At 42.4% G+C, this 15,788-nt stretch overlaps 1 protein-coding gene across 1 annotated transcript in view; it reads left to right on the top strand.

Moving 5' to 3' along the window:
• The window catches only part of gabrr2a (gamma-aminobutyric acid type A receptor subunit rho2a), a 53,777-nt gene that overhangs the window by 29,120 nt on the left and 8,869 nt on the right, over positions 1-15,788 (top strand). The window contains exons 5-7 of the mRNA XM_063909067.1: positions 5,617-5,699; positions 10,563-10,703; positions 12,693-12,845. Of these exons, the coding sequence (XP_063765137.1) occupies positions 5,617-5,699; positions 10,563-10,703; positions 12,693-12,845 (377 nt within the window). The remainder of the gene's footprint in view (positions 1-5,616; positions 5,700-10,562; positions 10,704-12,692; positions 12,846-15,788) is intronic.

The raw sequence follows: 15,788 nt of genomic DNA, 5'->3' as shown, positions 1-15,788 counted from the left end.
TAGTTTCATTTGAAAATAATGTTGACACAAAATGATTTTCCTTCCGACTGAGGGCCACGTTGTGAGGGGGCCGCAGGGACCTTGTTTCTGTAAAGTGGTCATTTCATAAAGAATTTCCAACCTAAAACAGACTTTGGTAATATAAGGACTCGCGTAGACATTGTTTGTTTCACTCTTGGAGATTCTATACAATCATTCTGGTTTGCAATGATGTTTTATGTATTTGTGTTTGCAGCTGGCAAAGGCTCACATAAAGACTTTATAAAATGCCATGTTTGGGTTAATGTAGAGTTTTCTATTAGCAATAGTTACATACAGTATAGTACAACATTTCTCTCCAATTTTTCTCCTATATCAACAACACTGCTCAATGCAAAACTCTTAACAGAATAGGGCGGTGCAGGAATGAGTCGTAAAACCCAGAGATTAGTTAGCATTTTACCATTTACCATTCCCTAGTCCCAAAATCAGCATCCTTTCAAATGTGTTTTTGGTTTGATGGCTGAAATAAGGTCTGTGGGTAACAATAATTTACGAGAGCTTCATATTTTGTTGTGAGGCATGTGGAGCGTGGTTTTACTAAGTTAAAGTAAATAAATGACATTGGTCCATATGAATTAAGAGAAGAATGGACCGATCCCTGTTACTGATGTCAGTGCCCATCTGGAGCAATTAAAAATATGAAATATTTGTAGCCCCATGTCAAATTTAGAAACGGGGGATACAAGACCATCCGACTCTGCTGCTGTTTGCTGCCTCTCCCTTGTTTTCTTGTCGGAAAAGAATAAAGTGTAAACCCCTTGATTCCTTTTTATTGCTAACATTGACTGATGACCATGTTTAAAAAAGTAAGTAAAGTAAAAAAGATACTAGTACGTCTCGTGGAGGTGAGTCAACAGTTGCAGTCGCTGTTGATGGCTTCACATTCCCCCTCCCTAACTTTACTGAGACACAGCAAGAAACAGCATTTGCTAGTTGGAGACATTGCTGTCCCACAGATCATATTTTCATACGTATATCATTATTTCTGGTTGCTTAGAAACGTCAGGAGCAACCTGCGTCAGTGCCCTTGAGAATTTGGCACGAGTCAACGCCCAGAGTTTAAACCCGCTGCATGTGTTCAACCCCTCACATCCCTGAGATCTGAGAGAACACACCGCTACAGATCAGGAAACATGCTCCTTCAAATGAGTTATTTTCTGACTGCCTGATTGTGATTTAGAATAATGAACTGACTGACAGTTACTCTTACCCCCCCATAGACACTATGCATAACAATACACATCCATTGTGCAAATCATTTTACATTACATTACAACTAATTAAGCTGATGCTGTTGGAGCTATATTTTGATTTATATTATTGAATATTTAAACATTAATTTTAGTTGTTTGTATGCTTTTATTTTGACGGCATGTGTGGGCACTGGGTATATGGGTATACTGGGTTGTATATATTGGAGACAGGTGGCGGTGGTGGGAGTAAAGCACTAGTAGGCACATACTGAACGTCAGAATTAAAGGTGAGCCCATTGAACAAGTATCAGATATGAAGTATTTAGGGATCATTTTAGATTCTCAGTTAAATTTTAAAAGTCATGCAAAATAGATTTGCAAAACGATTAAGGCTAACCTTAGCTGTTTTAATATAATAGGACATTGCTTGACATCTGACTGTGCCTTTATCTTTCTTAATTCAATGATTTTTTTCACCTCCATAGAGAGTCTTTACAATCGGGCCTTGAAAATCTTGGACAAAAAGCAAATTTATGAAAATTTATTTTTATTTATGCATTTTATAGAAATACAAGATTTAAGTTTTGCTAATTGTATTGACTTTCATTTTGTAAAGCTTGTGTTTAAATGTGTAAATGGAATTGCTCCTCAGTCTCTCTGCACATACTGTACATCCAGAGACTACAGAGCTGCGGCAGCTTCTAGTGGCAACTGTAAGGTCCCATTCTGCAAAAATGTTTTTGCTCAGACAGCTTTTTCTGTGAAAGGAACAAAGTCCTGGAACTTGCTACCTGATCACTTGAAATCTGCTGCTAACTTCATCACTTTTAAGAGAGCTACCAAATCCTGGTTAATCCAACAACAAACATGAACCCAGTTACATGCTGCTGTTCCAACATACCTGTACTCCGACATTGACGTCTAATTGTAACAATAGGCTATATTATATTATACAAAATAAACTGAATATGTTAAAAAAGTATATGTTAAAAAGAAACACAAACAAATATTAAAGAAAGACGGTGCCCCGACGCGCCTGGGGAGACTGTCGGAATAGCGGTACTAAAATTGTGTCGTAATAGGGGCATGTCGGAATAGGGGCATGTCGGAATAGGGGCATGTCGGAATAGGGGCATGTCGTTAAAGGGGGATGTCGTTATAGGGGGATGTCGTTATAGGGGGATGTCGTTATAGGGGCATGTCGTTATAGTGGGCTGTCGGAATAGGGGCATGTCGGAATAGGGGCATGTCGTTATAGGGGGATGTCGTTATAGGGGAATGTCGGAATAGGGGCATGTCGTTATAGTGGGATGTCGGAATAGGGTCATGTCGGAATAGGGGCATGTCGGAATAGGGGGATGTCCTTATAGGGGGATGTCATTGTAGGGGGATGTCGTTGTAGGGGGATGTCGTTATAGGGGCATGTCGTTATAGTGGGATGTCGGAATAGGGGGATGTCGGAATAGGGGCATGTCGTTATAGTGGGATGTCGGAATAGGGTCATGTCGGAATAGGGGCATGTCGGAATAGGGGCATGTCGTTGTAGGGGAACGTCGTTGTAGGGGGATGTCGTTATAGGGGGATGTCGTTATAGTGGGCTGTCGGAATAGGGGCATGTCGTTATAGTGGGATGTCGTTATAGGGGGATGTCATTGTAGGGGGATGTCGTTGTAGGGGCATGTCGTTATAGTGGGATGTTGTTATAGGGGGATGTCGGAATAGGGGCATGTCGGAATAGGGGCATGTCGGAATAGGGGGATGTCGTTGTAGGGGGACGTCGTTGTAGGGGGATGTCGTTATAGTGGGCTGTCGGAATAGGGGCATGTCGTTATAGTAGGATGTCGGAATAGGGGGATGTCGGAATAGGGGCATGTCGGAATAGGGGCATGTCGTTATAGGGGGATGTCGTTATAGGGGGATGTCATTGTAGGGGCATGTCGTTATAGTGGGCTGTCGGAATAGGGGCATGTCGGAATAGGGGCATGTCGTTATAGGGGGATGTCGTTATAGGGGGATGTCATTGTAGGGGCATGTCGTTATAGTGGGCTGTCGGAATAGGGGCATGTCGGAATAGGGGCATGTCGTTATAGGGGCATGTCGTTATAGTGGGATGTCGGAATAGGGGCATGTCGGAATAGGGGCATGTCGTTATAGGGGATGTCGTTATAGGGGGATGTCATTGTAGGGGGATGTCGTTATAGGGGCATGTCGTTATAGTGGGATGTCGGAATAGGGGCATGTCGGAATAGGGGCATGTCGTTATAGGGGCATGTCGTTATAAGGGGATGTCGTTATAGTGGGATGTCGGAATAGGGGCATGTCGGAATAGGGGCATGTCGTTATAGGGGCATGTCGTTATAGTGGGATGTCGGAATAGGGGCATGTCGGAATAGGGGCATGTCGTTATAGGGGGATGTCGTTATAGGGGGATGTCATTGTAGGGGGATGTCATTGTAGGGGGATGTCGTTGTAGGGGGATGTCGTTATAGGGGCATGTCATTATAGTGGGATGTCGGAATAGGGGCATGTCGTTATAGTGGGATGTCGGAATAGGGGCATGTCGTTATAGTGGGATGTCGGAATAGGGGCATGTCGTTATAGGGGCATGTCGTTATAAGGGGATGTCGGAATAGGGGCATGTCGGAATAGGGGCATGTCGTTATAAGGGGATGTCGTCATAGTGGGATGTCGGAATAGGGGCATGTCGTTATAGGGGCATGTCGTTGTAGTGGGATGTCGGAATAGGGGCATGTCGTTATAGGGCCATGTCGTTATAGTGGGATGTCGGAATAGGGGCATGTCGGAATAGGGGCATGTCGTTATAAGGGGATGTCGGAATAGAGGGTGCACCCCCATGTACCCATGTCTAGTTTTAACGTTTTTAATGTATGCATTATTGTATCTTGCTGTATTCTGTTTAACTGTGTTTTACCTCACTGTAATTTTTCTAGTTTCACAAAAGCTCTTCTAGGGACGAGTGTTGCAAACTAGCATTCGCTATAAACACTATGATACTTGCATCGGATAGCTGTTTTCAGTCCGTCAATGTATATTGTATCTGTCCCTACCAAATAAACGATAAATAAAAAAACAGGTTTTTTTGCCAGGGTGATTCAGGCCACAAGAAAAGCCTCAGGAAATCTTAGGAAATGGAATCAATAAGAAACTGTGTTCATTGTATTTTGGATCATGGAAATACACGGACAAAACAGAGATTGTTGTCTGGACTTGCATCCTTGCCCTGCGGCAGTTTTTCTTTGAGTTTTGCTTTATTTGTATATGATTTTGGCCGCTACAGACGCTTTTACCCAAAGCGACTTACAATAAGTGCAAAAAAACCTTAAAGACTCAAACTCAGAACAACAAAAAGTGCGGATATATACACTTCTCACAAGATCATACCATAGTAAGAGCTTGTTAACTCCAACGGTTTGTTTTTTTAGCAATAGCTTAAATTGAATAGAAATAGATGCGTTTAATAGTGAGAACTCCGTAGACCTCTCTGTTTATTATGCACATTTCAGCTCGAAGCTACCGCTTTAAATGTGCACTGATCTACTTTGCAATATTTTGTCATATATTACTGTACTTTGTTTTTCCTATATTGACATTTCATGTACATATTTCTCTATGTTTATTAATGGTATAATAGATTTTAAAATGTTTTTTCTAATAATTCTATATATTTTTATTTCTCTTACTGTGTATATGAATGTACCCCACACATCATTGCCAATTCCTTAATGCAAAAAACCTGACTCTGATAGACTCGAGGTGTGTGTCACAGGCAAGCGGGGTGTGACTTTGAAAAGTTCACAATGATTTCTGATGAGAAGCTGTTCCGACACAAAACAGCAGACAGAGCTAAAGGTTGACATTAATGAATTTGTGATAATTATCTCTGAAATACAGAGGTTAAGGGGAAATAAAAGAGTCTAAGCCCTCCCACCACTCACAAATACAGATGGAAAGACCTGGAGGAGTGGTGATTTACACAAAGAAATACGTCAAATATTAACGATAAAAATAGTTAAATAATTGAACTTTTTTTTAAATACGGAAAGTAGAAATGGAGCCTGAGCTTATAATATGAGGTGGAGTTCAGGGGGGAGGGGAAACCAGAATCCTAGTTTGCTGTTTCTCATAGACAGACTCACCCTGTTCAGGAGAGAAGAACAGCATGTGACCTGTGTTTTACATTATCTAGTGCCAAAAATTCCAAAATAACATAAAGGAAATGTTTTTATTCAGGCCAAAAGACTCACATAAGATAATCATGTGGAGTTTTTTTTTTCCAGAGACTGTTCTATACATTTAGATAACTGAGTGACATCATGAATGAATCATTCCTGTTTTCTGTGTGTGGGTTCGTGTGTCTCAGAGTGACGGTGACGGCAGCCTGTAACATGGACTTCAGCCGCTTCCCTCTGGACTCTCAGTCGTGCTCCCTGGAGCTGGAGAGCTGTGAGTACATGTTCCATCCATGCTGCTGAATTCTTGAATGCTTCCTCATGTTAGGGACCAGACCAAAACAAGAGGTCCCATGGTTTTACTTCCATCCAGGGGGGGGCCAAATCACTACCACATCACTAGACAGTGGGTGAAAGTAAGTATATTTGCTAAGTACACATTTGAGGAGCCTGAGTATTTTGTGAGGGTTGGGGAAACAGGACCCAAGTGCATGACCAAGGCCAAAAGGGTGGGTAGAGGGGGTCTGGAGGCGGGATTCTAGCAGGCGACCCGGGGAAAAGACAGAGGACGAGGAGGGTGTCTCGGGCGGACGACCCGGGGGCAAGGTAGAGGACGAGAAGGGTGTCTCGGGCCGACGGGCCACGGGCAAGGCAGAGGACGAGAAGGGTGTCTCGGGCCGACGGCCCACGGGCAAGGCAGAGCATGAGACAAAGCACGGACAGGCCTTGTGGCAAGGGAACTCCGGAGGCCGGAGACATGGGCGGAGGCCACGGCGAGGGAACTACAGAGGCCGAAGACATTGGCGGAGACAGGGGCGGAAGCAAGGGCGTAGACCATGGCGAGGGTACTCTGGAGGACGACCTGGAGGATAGTGGAATAGCTCCAGAGGGCGGCGAGACAGTTCCGGAGGACGGCGAGACGCCTCTGGACAACGGACTGGAGGACAGCGGGCTGGAGGCCGGCGGAACCGCTCCGGAGGAAAGTAAGGAGCACCTGGAGCAGGAGGCGGCGGGGCCCCCGACTGGACAGGGGTTGGTGGGACCACCAACGAAACAGGTGTCCGAGGGACCACCGACTTCATGGGGTGAGGAGTTGGCGGGACCCCCGGCGGAACAGTTGACGGCGGGAGCCCCAACAGAGTAGGAACAAGCGAGACTGGAGGCGACTGTACAGGCGAGAGCGGAGTCGACAGGACAGGTCAGGCCGGAGTCGACAGGACAGGCCAGGCCGGAGTTGACAGGACAGGCCAGGCCGGAGTCGACAGGACAGGCCAGGCCGGAGTCCACTGGACAGGCCAGGCCGGAGTCCACTGGACAGGCCAGGCCGGAGTTGAGGCTGGAGTTGACTGGACAGGCCAGGCTGGAGTCAAGGCCGGAGTCAAGGCTGGAGTCAAGGCCGGAGTCAAGGCCGGAGTCAACTGGACAGGCGAGGCCGGAGTCGGGAGGAAAGGCGAGGCTTGTGTCGGCCGGGCCGCCGACAGGACAGCAGGCGGGGCTGGAGTCGGCCGGGCCGCCGACAGTACAGCAGGGGCTGGAGTCGGCCGGGCCGCCGACAGGACAGCAGGGGCTAGAGTCGGCCGGGCCGCCGACAGGACAAGCGGGGCTAGAGTCGGCCGGGCCGCCGACAGGACAGGAGTAGCTGGAGTCGGCCGGACTGCAGCTGGGAGTATGGCGGCCAGGGCGTGGCCTGGAAACATGGCTGTCGGGGCCGGAACTGCAGCCGGGTAGGCGGCTGCTAGGGCCAAAACTTGAGCCGGAAGCGTGGCTGCAGAAGGCTTAACTGCAGGATGCTTGGCAGCAGGAGGCTCGGAAGCAGAAGCACAGGCTGGTAGCCACACCCTGCGCCCCTTAGCAGACTGCTGTAGGCCCCGTGGACCTCCAAAGGCCAGGTGGGATCTCAAAAAGGGATTGGTGGCTGCTGTGACACGAGGTTTAAGGAAAGGGTGCAGGCTTTCTGGGGAATTGACAAATGTCCTTAAATAGTCCAGTAGTGAGCTCTCTAACCAGGGCTTATCTGCCAATTCCTGGCGTGCATGAAGAAGAGCTGCATCCTGAGCCTCTTTAGAACCTGCTCTCCTCCACTCTCCATAAATACATAAAATGTGGTATGAATACTCCACAATAGAATCCTCAAAATGTACTGCTGGATCCATATTAGGTTCGGTCGTTCTGTCAGGGTTGGGGAAACTGGACCCAAGTGCAGTAAATCAAGGGGAAGCAGGTACGGGTCAAAAACAAAAAGCGAGCTTCATTCAAAAGCTGTTGAAACAAGAAGCAAGGGGAACACAGGACATGAAAAACACTTAGCTCCAGACATGAAGGGCGACGGTATCATGGACAAGATCAGGGAAGAAATGACGACCGAACAACAGACAAAAGGGAAACAGGGACTAAATACACATGGGTAATCACAAGACGAGAGACAGCTGGAAGGGGGAGGAGAAACACAGGGGCAACAGGTGAACACAATAACACAATCAGGCACAGGAGGGAAACGTAGACAGGAAATGAAGCTTAACGAGTGACACAAGTGGGGAAAACATTTCAAAATAAAACACACAACACAAGGACATGACATATTTTCATGTTATACTACTTTAAACTTCGACTTTACTACATTTATTCTTGTATTATTTATTTACTATTTTACTTTATAAATTAGGATTTTGACACACACTACTGACACAAAACATTTAAAATATGATCTGGTATTGATTAATCATCCAACATTATATGTAAGTAACTAAAACCATAGGTGGGTTAACAGAACGTTTTTGTAAAAAAAAAAAATGTCACAGTTCCAGGTTCTTACATGTGAAGCTGCCTTTGCTTCAAAATATTTAATGTTTTTGAAAGTTTTTTTCTGCAATGCTAAGAATAGACCACAAGAAACGTGTCAACTCATGCTTTAACTTTCTTTGTATTTGATCGCGTTATATCATGGGAAGCAAATAATGTATAATCTGCTGTTTTGGAACTGGAAGTAGAGGGAGGAACCTTTGAATATTCATAGGGATTAACGCAAACTGTGAGTACAGATATCTGAAATGAGGCCAGACTGTAAACTGTTGTGTTCTTTGAATTTCTCTATGAAGCAAGGAATCCAAACGAAGTAGTAAGGTTTTAATAAAGCTGATTTATTTTCAGTTGTGATAAAGAAAACAAATACTCAATTGAGGTCTCTGAAATTGGTGATCCACACACTGCAAACAGGTACTGGTCTCTCACTTCCTTCCAGAGCCTCGATATGTGATATCACACAAAGTTTTATACTTCATGAATAAGAGGGCAGTCCTCTTATGACAAGTTATAGGTGTGCATCCTGATATCCTTCTCTATGATATGTGTCTCTCCTGTCACGTGCAGTACCAAGTGTACGACACCGCTAACACCTTCTGGGCCTCTCCTAAGCCTCCATGCCTACTCATGGCTGCTCGTGGCTGGTCCCGTAATGTGAAACAGTGACTGCTCAATGTGAATAAAAAAGCAGAATGCAGTTCCTTTCTTGTGTTTGGCTCACCATTAACTCTGTCATGAAGCTCACTTCTCTTCATAGTTTAAGACCCTCCCTGTCTTCCCTTTCTTGTAGAGTGTTATAGAGGTTTTAGTGCATGTAAATGCTATGCAAAGCACCAGAACTCCCACACAATGTACATGATGTGCCAAGGTGGCGGGACATCTCTAATCGGTTGACCAATCCATCAGAGCCGGCCAGCTAACCAATCAGAGCAGACTGTACTCTGGTTTCAGTGAAAAGAGGAGCCGAAGCACAGGCAGTATGAGAAAAATAAAGAGCTTTTTGAACATTAAAGCACCTGAACATCAGCAGGAGAGGACTCTTTAAAGTAGAGACGCTACATACTGATATACACCTGAACATCAGCAGGAGAGGACTCTTTAAAGTAGAGACACTACATACTGATATACACCTGAACATCAGCAGGAGAGGACTCTTTAAAGTAGAGACAATACATACTGATATACACCTGAACATCAGCAGGAGAGGACTCTTTAAAGTAGAGAGACTCCATACTGATATACACCTGAACATCAGCAGGAGAGGACTCTTTAGAGTAGAGACATTACATACTGATATACACCTGAACATCAGCAGGAGAGGACTCTTTAAAGTAGAGACACTACATACTGATATACACCTGAACATCAGCAGGAGAGGACTCTTTAAAGTAGAGACAATACATACTGATATACACCTGAACATCAGCAGGAGAGGACTCTTTAAAGTAGAGACAATACATACTGATATACACCTGAACATCAGCAGGAGAGGACTCTTTAAAGTAGAGACACTACATACTGATATACACCTGAACATCAGCAGGAGAGGACTCTTTAAAGTAGAGACACTACATACTGATATACACCTGAACATCAGCAGGAGAGGACTCTTTAAAGTAGAGACAATACATACTGATATACACCTGAACATCAGCAGGAGAGGACTCTTTAAAGTAGAGACACTACATACTGATATACACCTGAACATCAGCAGGAGAGGACTCTTTAAAGTAGAGACAATACATACTGATATACACCTGAACATCAGCAGGAGAGGACTCTTTAAAGTAGAGACACTACATACTGATATACACCTGAACATCAGCAGGAGAGGACTCTTTAAAGTAGAGACTCTACATACTGATATACACCTGAACATCAGCAGGAGAGGACTCTTTAAAGTAGAGACACTACATACTGATATACACCTGAACATCAGCAGGAGAGGACTCTTTAAAGTAGAGACTCTACATACTGATATACACCTGAACATCAGCAGGAGAGGACTCTTTAAAGTAGAGACACTACATACTGATATACACCTGAACATCAGCAGGAGAGGACTCTTTAAAGTAGAGACTCTACATACTGATATACACCTGAACATCAGCAGGAGAGGACTCTTTAAAGTAGAGACACTACATACTGATATACACCTGAACATCAGCAGAAGAGGACTCTTTAAAGTAGAGACACTACATACTGATATACACCTGAACATCAGCAGGATGAATGAGAATGTGAAATAGAGGGGAATGAGCTAAAAAAGGACATAGCAGTTGGAACTCAAAGTAAACAACTATTTATTATGAGCCATTTATTTGTCTCCTTGTTGCAGATGCCTACACGGATGAAGACCTGATGCTGTACTGGAAGAGCGGGGATGAGTCCCTGAGCACTGACGACAGGATCTCCTTATCTCAGTTCCTCATCCAGAAGTTCCACACCACATCCCGCCTGGCCTTCTACAGCAGCACGGGTACACACACACACACACACACACACACACACACACACACACAGACACACACACACAGACACACACACACATACACACACACACACACACACACACACACACACACACACACACACACACACACACATTTAGTCTCTTAAACGCAGTAGTTATTCCTAGTCTTAAAACAAATCTGCGTTTTTTCTTGATTTTCATGGTTTTAACCTCTTCATTTATAAAGTTATTATGACTCTGCAATATTTTCTCGTTATAAACATGCCAACAAAGCATATTTATTTCAATTAATTTGTTAATAATCACTTTCTTGCAACTCTGTTTTTGGTCGCCACCAACTCCTGGGACAATATATTTTTATTAAACTTACATACACGCACACAAACACAACGAAATGTAAAACAACTCAGACATGACTGTGTGTCATCATTTGTGAATGTTGCTTGTTTGATGTTGTTCTTGTGACACTATGATCAGAATGTGATTCCGTTTATTTTCTCCCAAAGAACCATGTCTACTCATATATAAAGGCCTTCACTCACCGAAACTACTACTTGGACGCAATGACCGATCCTTGAGCTCCACTTCTAAAACAAATGTAAAAACAGCTCAATCTGAAGCTCCACAGTTGGATAGGCACTCAGAAAGATTTTACAAAGAATTCTCCTCAATAGCCCCATTGAGTTTGAGTCTAGAGAAAAGCCCTTTAGAAGCCGTAGGAATTATATATTTTGAGCAAAATTAGAAACTAGACGACAAAAAAAATGCTGTCAGTTTTTGACGACTAGCTGGGCTTTAGACTTACGTCATTTTTTCTCTCACAGCAATACTTGTTTTTTAGATTATGTTACCAGGTACTCAAAAGAATTTAGTGATGAACACTGCACTTTTCAAAAGAAAAGTTAGAAGGAGCTTTACATTATTCAAAATAAATATGAAAGAGGCAGGATATCAATGACAGACAAGAAAACATATCAGTCAAATATCTCTTAGAATAAGCTTTGGAAATAAAGTCTTGAAAGTTGTTTTAAACTTAAATTAGACGATGCAATTTTCAATATCACATCATAACTGAAAACACACTATTTTATATGGAAATATGGACAGCCAATGGAAGGATACCAACTCCCCCTGCAGCGTTTTGAATCATCTTCAAACACAGAGTAGCTCCCCTGCTGAGGCGGGGCTGGGATGATTGACAGGAGCAGTGAAGACAAAGTATTAAGGATTCATTTCACACCACTTCCAAATTATTCAATCTTCAAAGTGTGACCATGATTATAGACGTTTCCCAATGTGCATGAAAACATTCACACAAACATCTAAGGTGACACCTACAGTTTGAGTTTTGGTGCCAGAACATTCATTTAATGTCATCAGAACCAGAATCAGAAGTAGGTTTACACATGTGAGGGATTTGCTTTGGTGCACAAAGACACAGAAAGAAGAATACAAGGCAAAACATATTGTTATTAAAGCTATTTATTATATCATTATCTTTATTTTAAAAAAGAATATACAGTCCGATTAGAGGTTTACAATAGATTCACTTTTGCTAAATACCTTATAACAGGTGACCATTTGTCTAGATATAGAAGAAGAAGATGGACCTTTATTGAAATCCAAATTGTGTCCCGATCCCACACACTCTTTCTCCTTTTGCCACAACCACTCAGTAGTGCACCAAATGTGTATTAATCCACTGCTGAAAATAGTCTCCCAAAAAAGCCTTAATTTTCCTAAAATGTCCCCATGATTGAGTAACATCTGATAAATATAACAGCAACTGTTACAATTAAATGTTTTCTAATTAATTTAGGTCTTAATATATTCTTTGAATTTATGAATTTGAATTTAATTAAATATTTTGAGAATAGTTTGGATGGAATATACTTCCATGTTGAACTCTGTGTATTTTATAAAAGCACTTTGACAGAGATTTATGTTACCAGTTTGTACATTTTCGAATCTTTGATTGATTTTTTGTGTTTGCAGGCTGGTACAATCGTCTCTACATCAACTTCACGCTGCACCGCCACATCTTCTTCTTCCTGCTGCAGACGTATTTCCCCGCCACGCTCATGGTGATGCTTTCATGGGTGTCCTTCTGGATCGACCGCCGCGCCGTGCCGGCCAGAGTTTCCCTGGGTAAGAAATGTGTTTTTCTTTAAACTTGTGTCAAATGTCCTATGAAGAGATTGTGTTTGCCCCCGGGTCAAATGGGGCTGTGGAATGATAAAAGCTGGCTGTGATAAGACTCAACAAATCTCGAACAAACACATGCATGTGAAGCCTCCCATGCTCAATCACTCTGATTTAAAAATAATATTTTCTGTATCGAGCTGTGTTTCTTTGTAATGCATGCATCTCTTCCCCTCCCTGAGGTCCTCTCATGGCTCATATTCTTATTTAATTTGGCTGTATGAAGGGTGTGATATTTTTATACATTATTTATAAATTCACTGCAGTGTATCCTTCTCCTCTTCTATGGGTAATGTATAATCCTATCCAAATCCAAATTATATCCCAATCACTCACGTCCTTCTGCCACAAACACTCAGTAGAGCACCAAATGGGTATTAATCCACCGCTGAAAATAGTCCCCCCAAAAATGCCTTAATTTTCCTAAAATGTCCTAGAGTAACATCTGATGAATATAACAGCAACTGTTAAATTAAATATTTTCTAATTAATTTAGGTCTCAATATATTCTTTTGATTTATGAATTTGTATTAGATTAAATATTGTAAAAATAGTTTGGATTTATTGTGACCAATCAGCTGTGATATAAGGAAGGGGTGGGACTGAGCCTCGAGCGATACATTTTCAGCACGGAGCGGGGAATCGGTAGGCTACAGTCTATGACCTCACTTATCATTTTTGTTTATTTGTTTGTTCAATTTTATGGAAGAAGTAAATAAATCAGCCAAAGAAAAGCAAAGAAATCAGCACCTGCAGAGTTTTATTTGAACGGTTCTAACGTCTGAGTCAAGAAGTGGAGCCCTGCTAACGTGGCACAGTTTGAAATATCCTACAGGAATGAGCCACGACAGTAACAAAACATTGTGAAGACAAAAAAATAAACATATTTCTGATCAATGTGAAGATATTTTGTATAAACCAACAGGTGTGGAGCTAAGAGCCACACATAGATTGATGTTACGGCTGTTAGCACCGTTAGCACCTTAGCACTGTTAGCGGCTAACTGTGTGCTTAGCCGTCACCTTATGGAGCTATGTGGAGGCAATCTTTTACATTATTAAGTTAAAATGACCAAAGATGACAACACACAACAACAATCGAAGGACTATAAATGGATGCATTGAGGCACAGGGAGCCAGTGAAGGTTCTGGTGGATAAAGCATATCATGGTAAACGGCGCGGGACAACAGAGTTCTGGATGTACTGGAGTTTATTTCAGAGTTTGGATGTTGTTGCAGTCATGGATTCTGGATGTAATGAAGGCATGGACCAAAGCTGGGAAGCAGAGAAGGAAAGTGATAGGGCAGACAAGGTGACACCAATTGAAGTTCAATGAGTACCAAGGAAGCTGAAGGCAATCCGATGTATGACCAACTGAAGGTTGAATTAAAAGTCTTGACCAAAGAAAACAGAAGATAATTAATACAATCAAATGCTTGTAAGCAGTCATATTGTATGCCACTATCTATTCTGCCAAGCTGTCCTCGGGTGTGCATATTTTAGAGATTTGTAATTGATTCCTCTAATCCAGGGGTGTCCAAACTGCGGCCCGGGAGCCAGATGCGGCCCGCGGTCCATTTTGATTGGACCCTCTGCTAATTCTAATATTGAATGGAATACAGCCAACACCTGAAACTTGTGCTTGTACTTCTTGAATAAATATATGAAAACGTACATATATTACACAGTAGTATTCATGTTTTACACACTTTTCAAATAAACGCAGACGATTAAAGTTGAAAATATTTTCGAACTAATCTTAGTTGATTAAAAGAAAAATATTGACTTAACAAGCTTGAAATAAACCCTTAATATTTCCCATTATTATAAGCAATCTGAGGCTTCTGTGTTTAAGGATGAGCTGCAACATTTTTTGTAACAAAATAAATGAAACCCTAAGTAAAGCTGTGATGTAGGCCATTTGTCTCTTAAAGCATATTCAAGTATCAAGAATAATTGACTTTCATTTGATTGATTTTGCTAACTTATACCTTAACTTAACATCTAAGGCAATATACCTCATGTCAGCTGAGGGGCCCAGCCTTTCGTATATTTTTCTGTATGTGGCCCTCAGTGAAAAAAGTTTTTAACACCTCCAGGAAGTGCTTTGGACCTCAAAACACATTTTTGCAGTGGTTAAATGGTAGTACTGCAGCTTCCTGTCAGTCTGCGGCGTCATTGAGACCTATCCCCATTCACTAAAATTTGGAAAGAGATGTCTATAAATCTGCAGATTTTTTTTTTCTTCCAGCTAAATAAACTACCTAGTCACTTTTATAGCCCTTATTTAAATCATTGTTCCAGAGTTATTTTCATTCTTCATTTATGTGCCTGAGCCGAGACCAGCTGTGACGCTGCGCATCGGAGGCGGGGCTTAAGCAAATCGCAAGTTAAGACGCTCCATGGGCCCACATACGGGTACTTTGATCTTGAGAGTCAGGCCATTTTGGCTCCATGTGCCACTGAACAACTTCATATGAATGAACGTCCAACCCCAGTTCTCTATATACATCCATGGTCAGAACACGTTTAGAGTCCAAAGATTACAGTATCCATTACAAAAGAAATAAGGATGATTGTGCCAGCTCTACTGGGAGTCTACAAAAAAGGGAGACACTAAAAGATAACAATAATAATAATCATCATCATCAGAATCATAAGAATAATAATAAAGCTGTATTTATAAAGCACTCTTCATACAGCAGGTGCAGCTCATAAATGCTTTACACAAGGCACAAATCCCAAATTAAAATCAACAAGAAGAAATTCACCTTCAGATCAGATGTTGATACCTTTTTTAGAACATGCAGCAACATAAAATAGTGTTGAAACACACGGAGGTAAAAGGTATGATAATAAAAACAATAAAACAGGTAATGATCCCTCAAA

The sequence above is a fragment of the Eleginops maclovinus genome, chromosome 19 (assembly GCF_036324505.1).
Source record: "Eleginops maclovinus isolate JMC-PN-2008 ecotype Puerto Natales chromosome 19, JC_Emac_rtc_rv5, whole genome shotgun sequence".
NCBI classification, from domain to species: Eukaryota; Metazoa; Chordata; class Actinopteri; order Perciformes; family Eleginopidae; genus Eleginops; species Eleginops maclovinus.
This window is presented reverse-complemented; position numbering and strand designations above follow the sequence as displayed.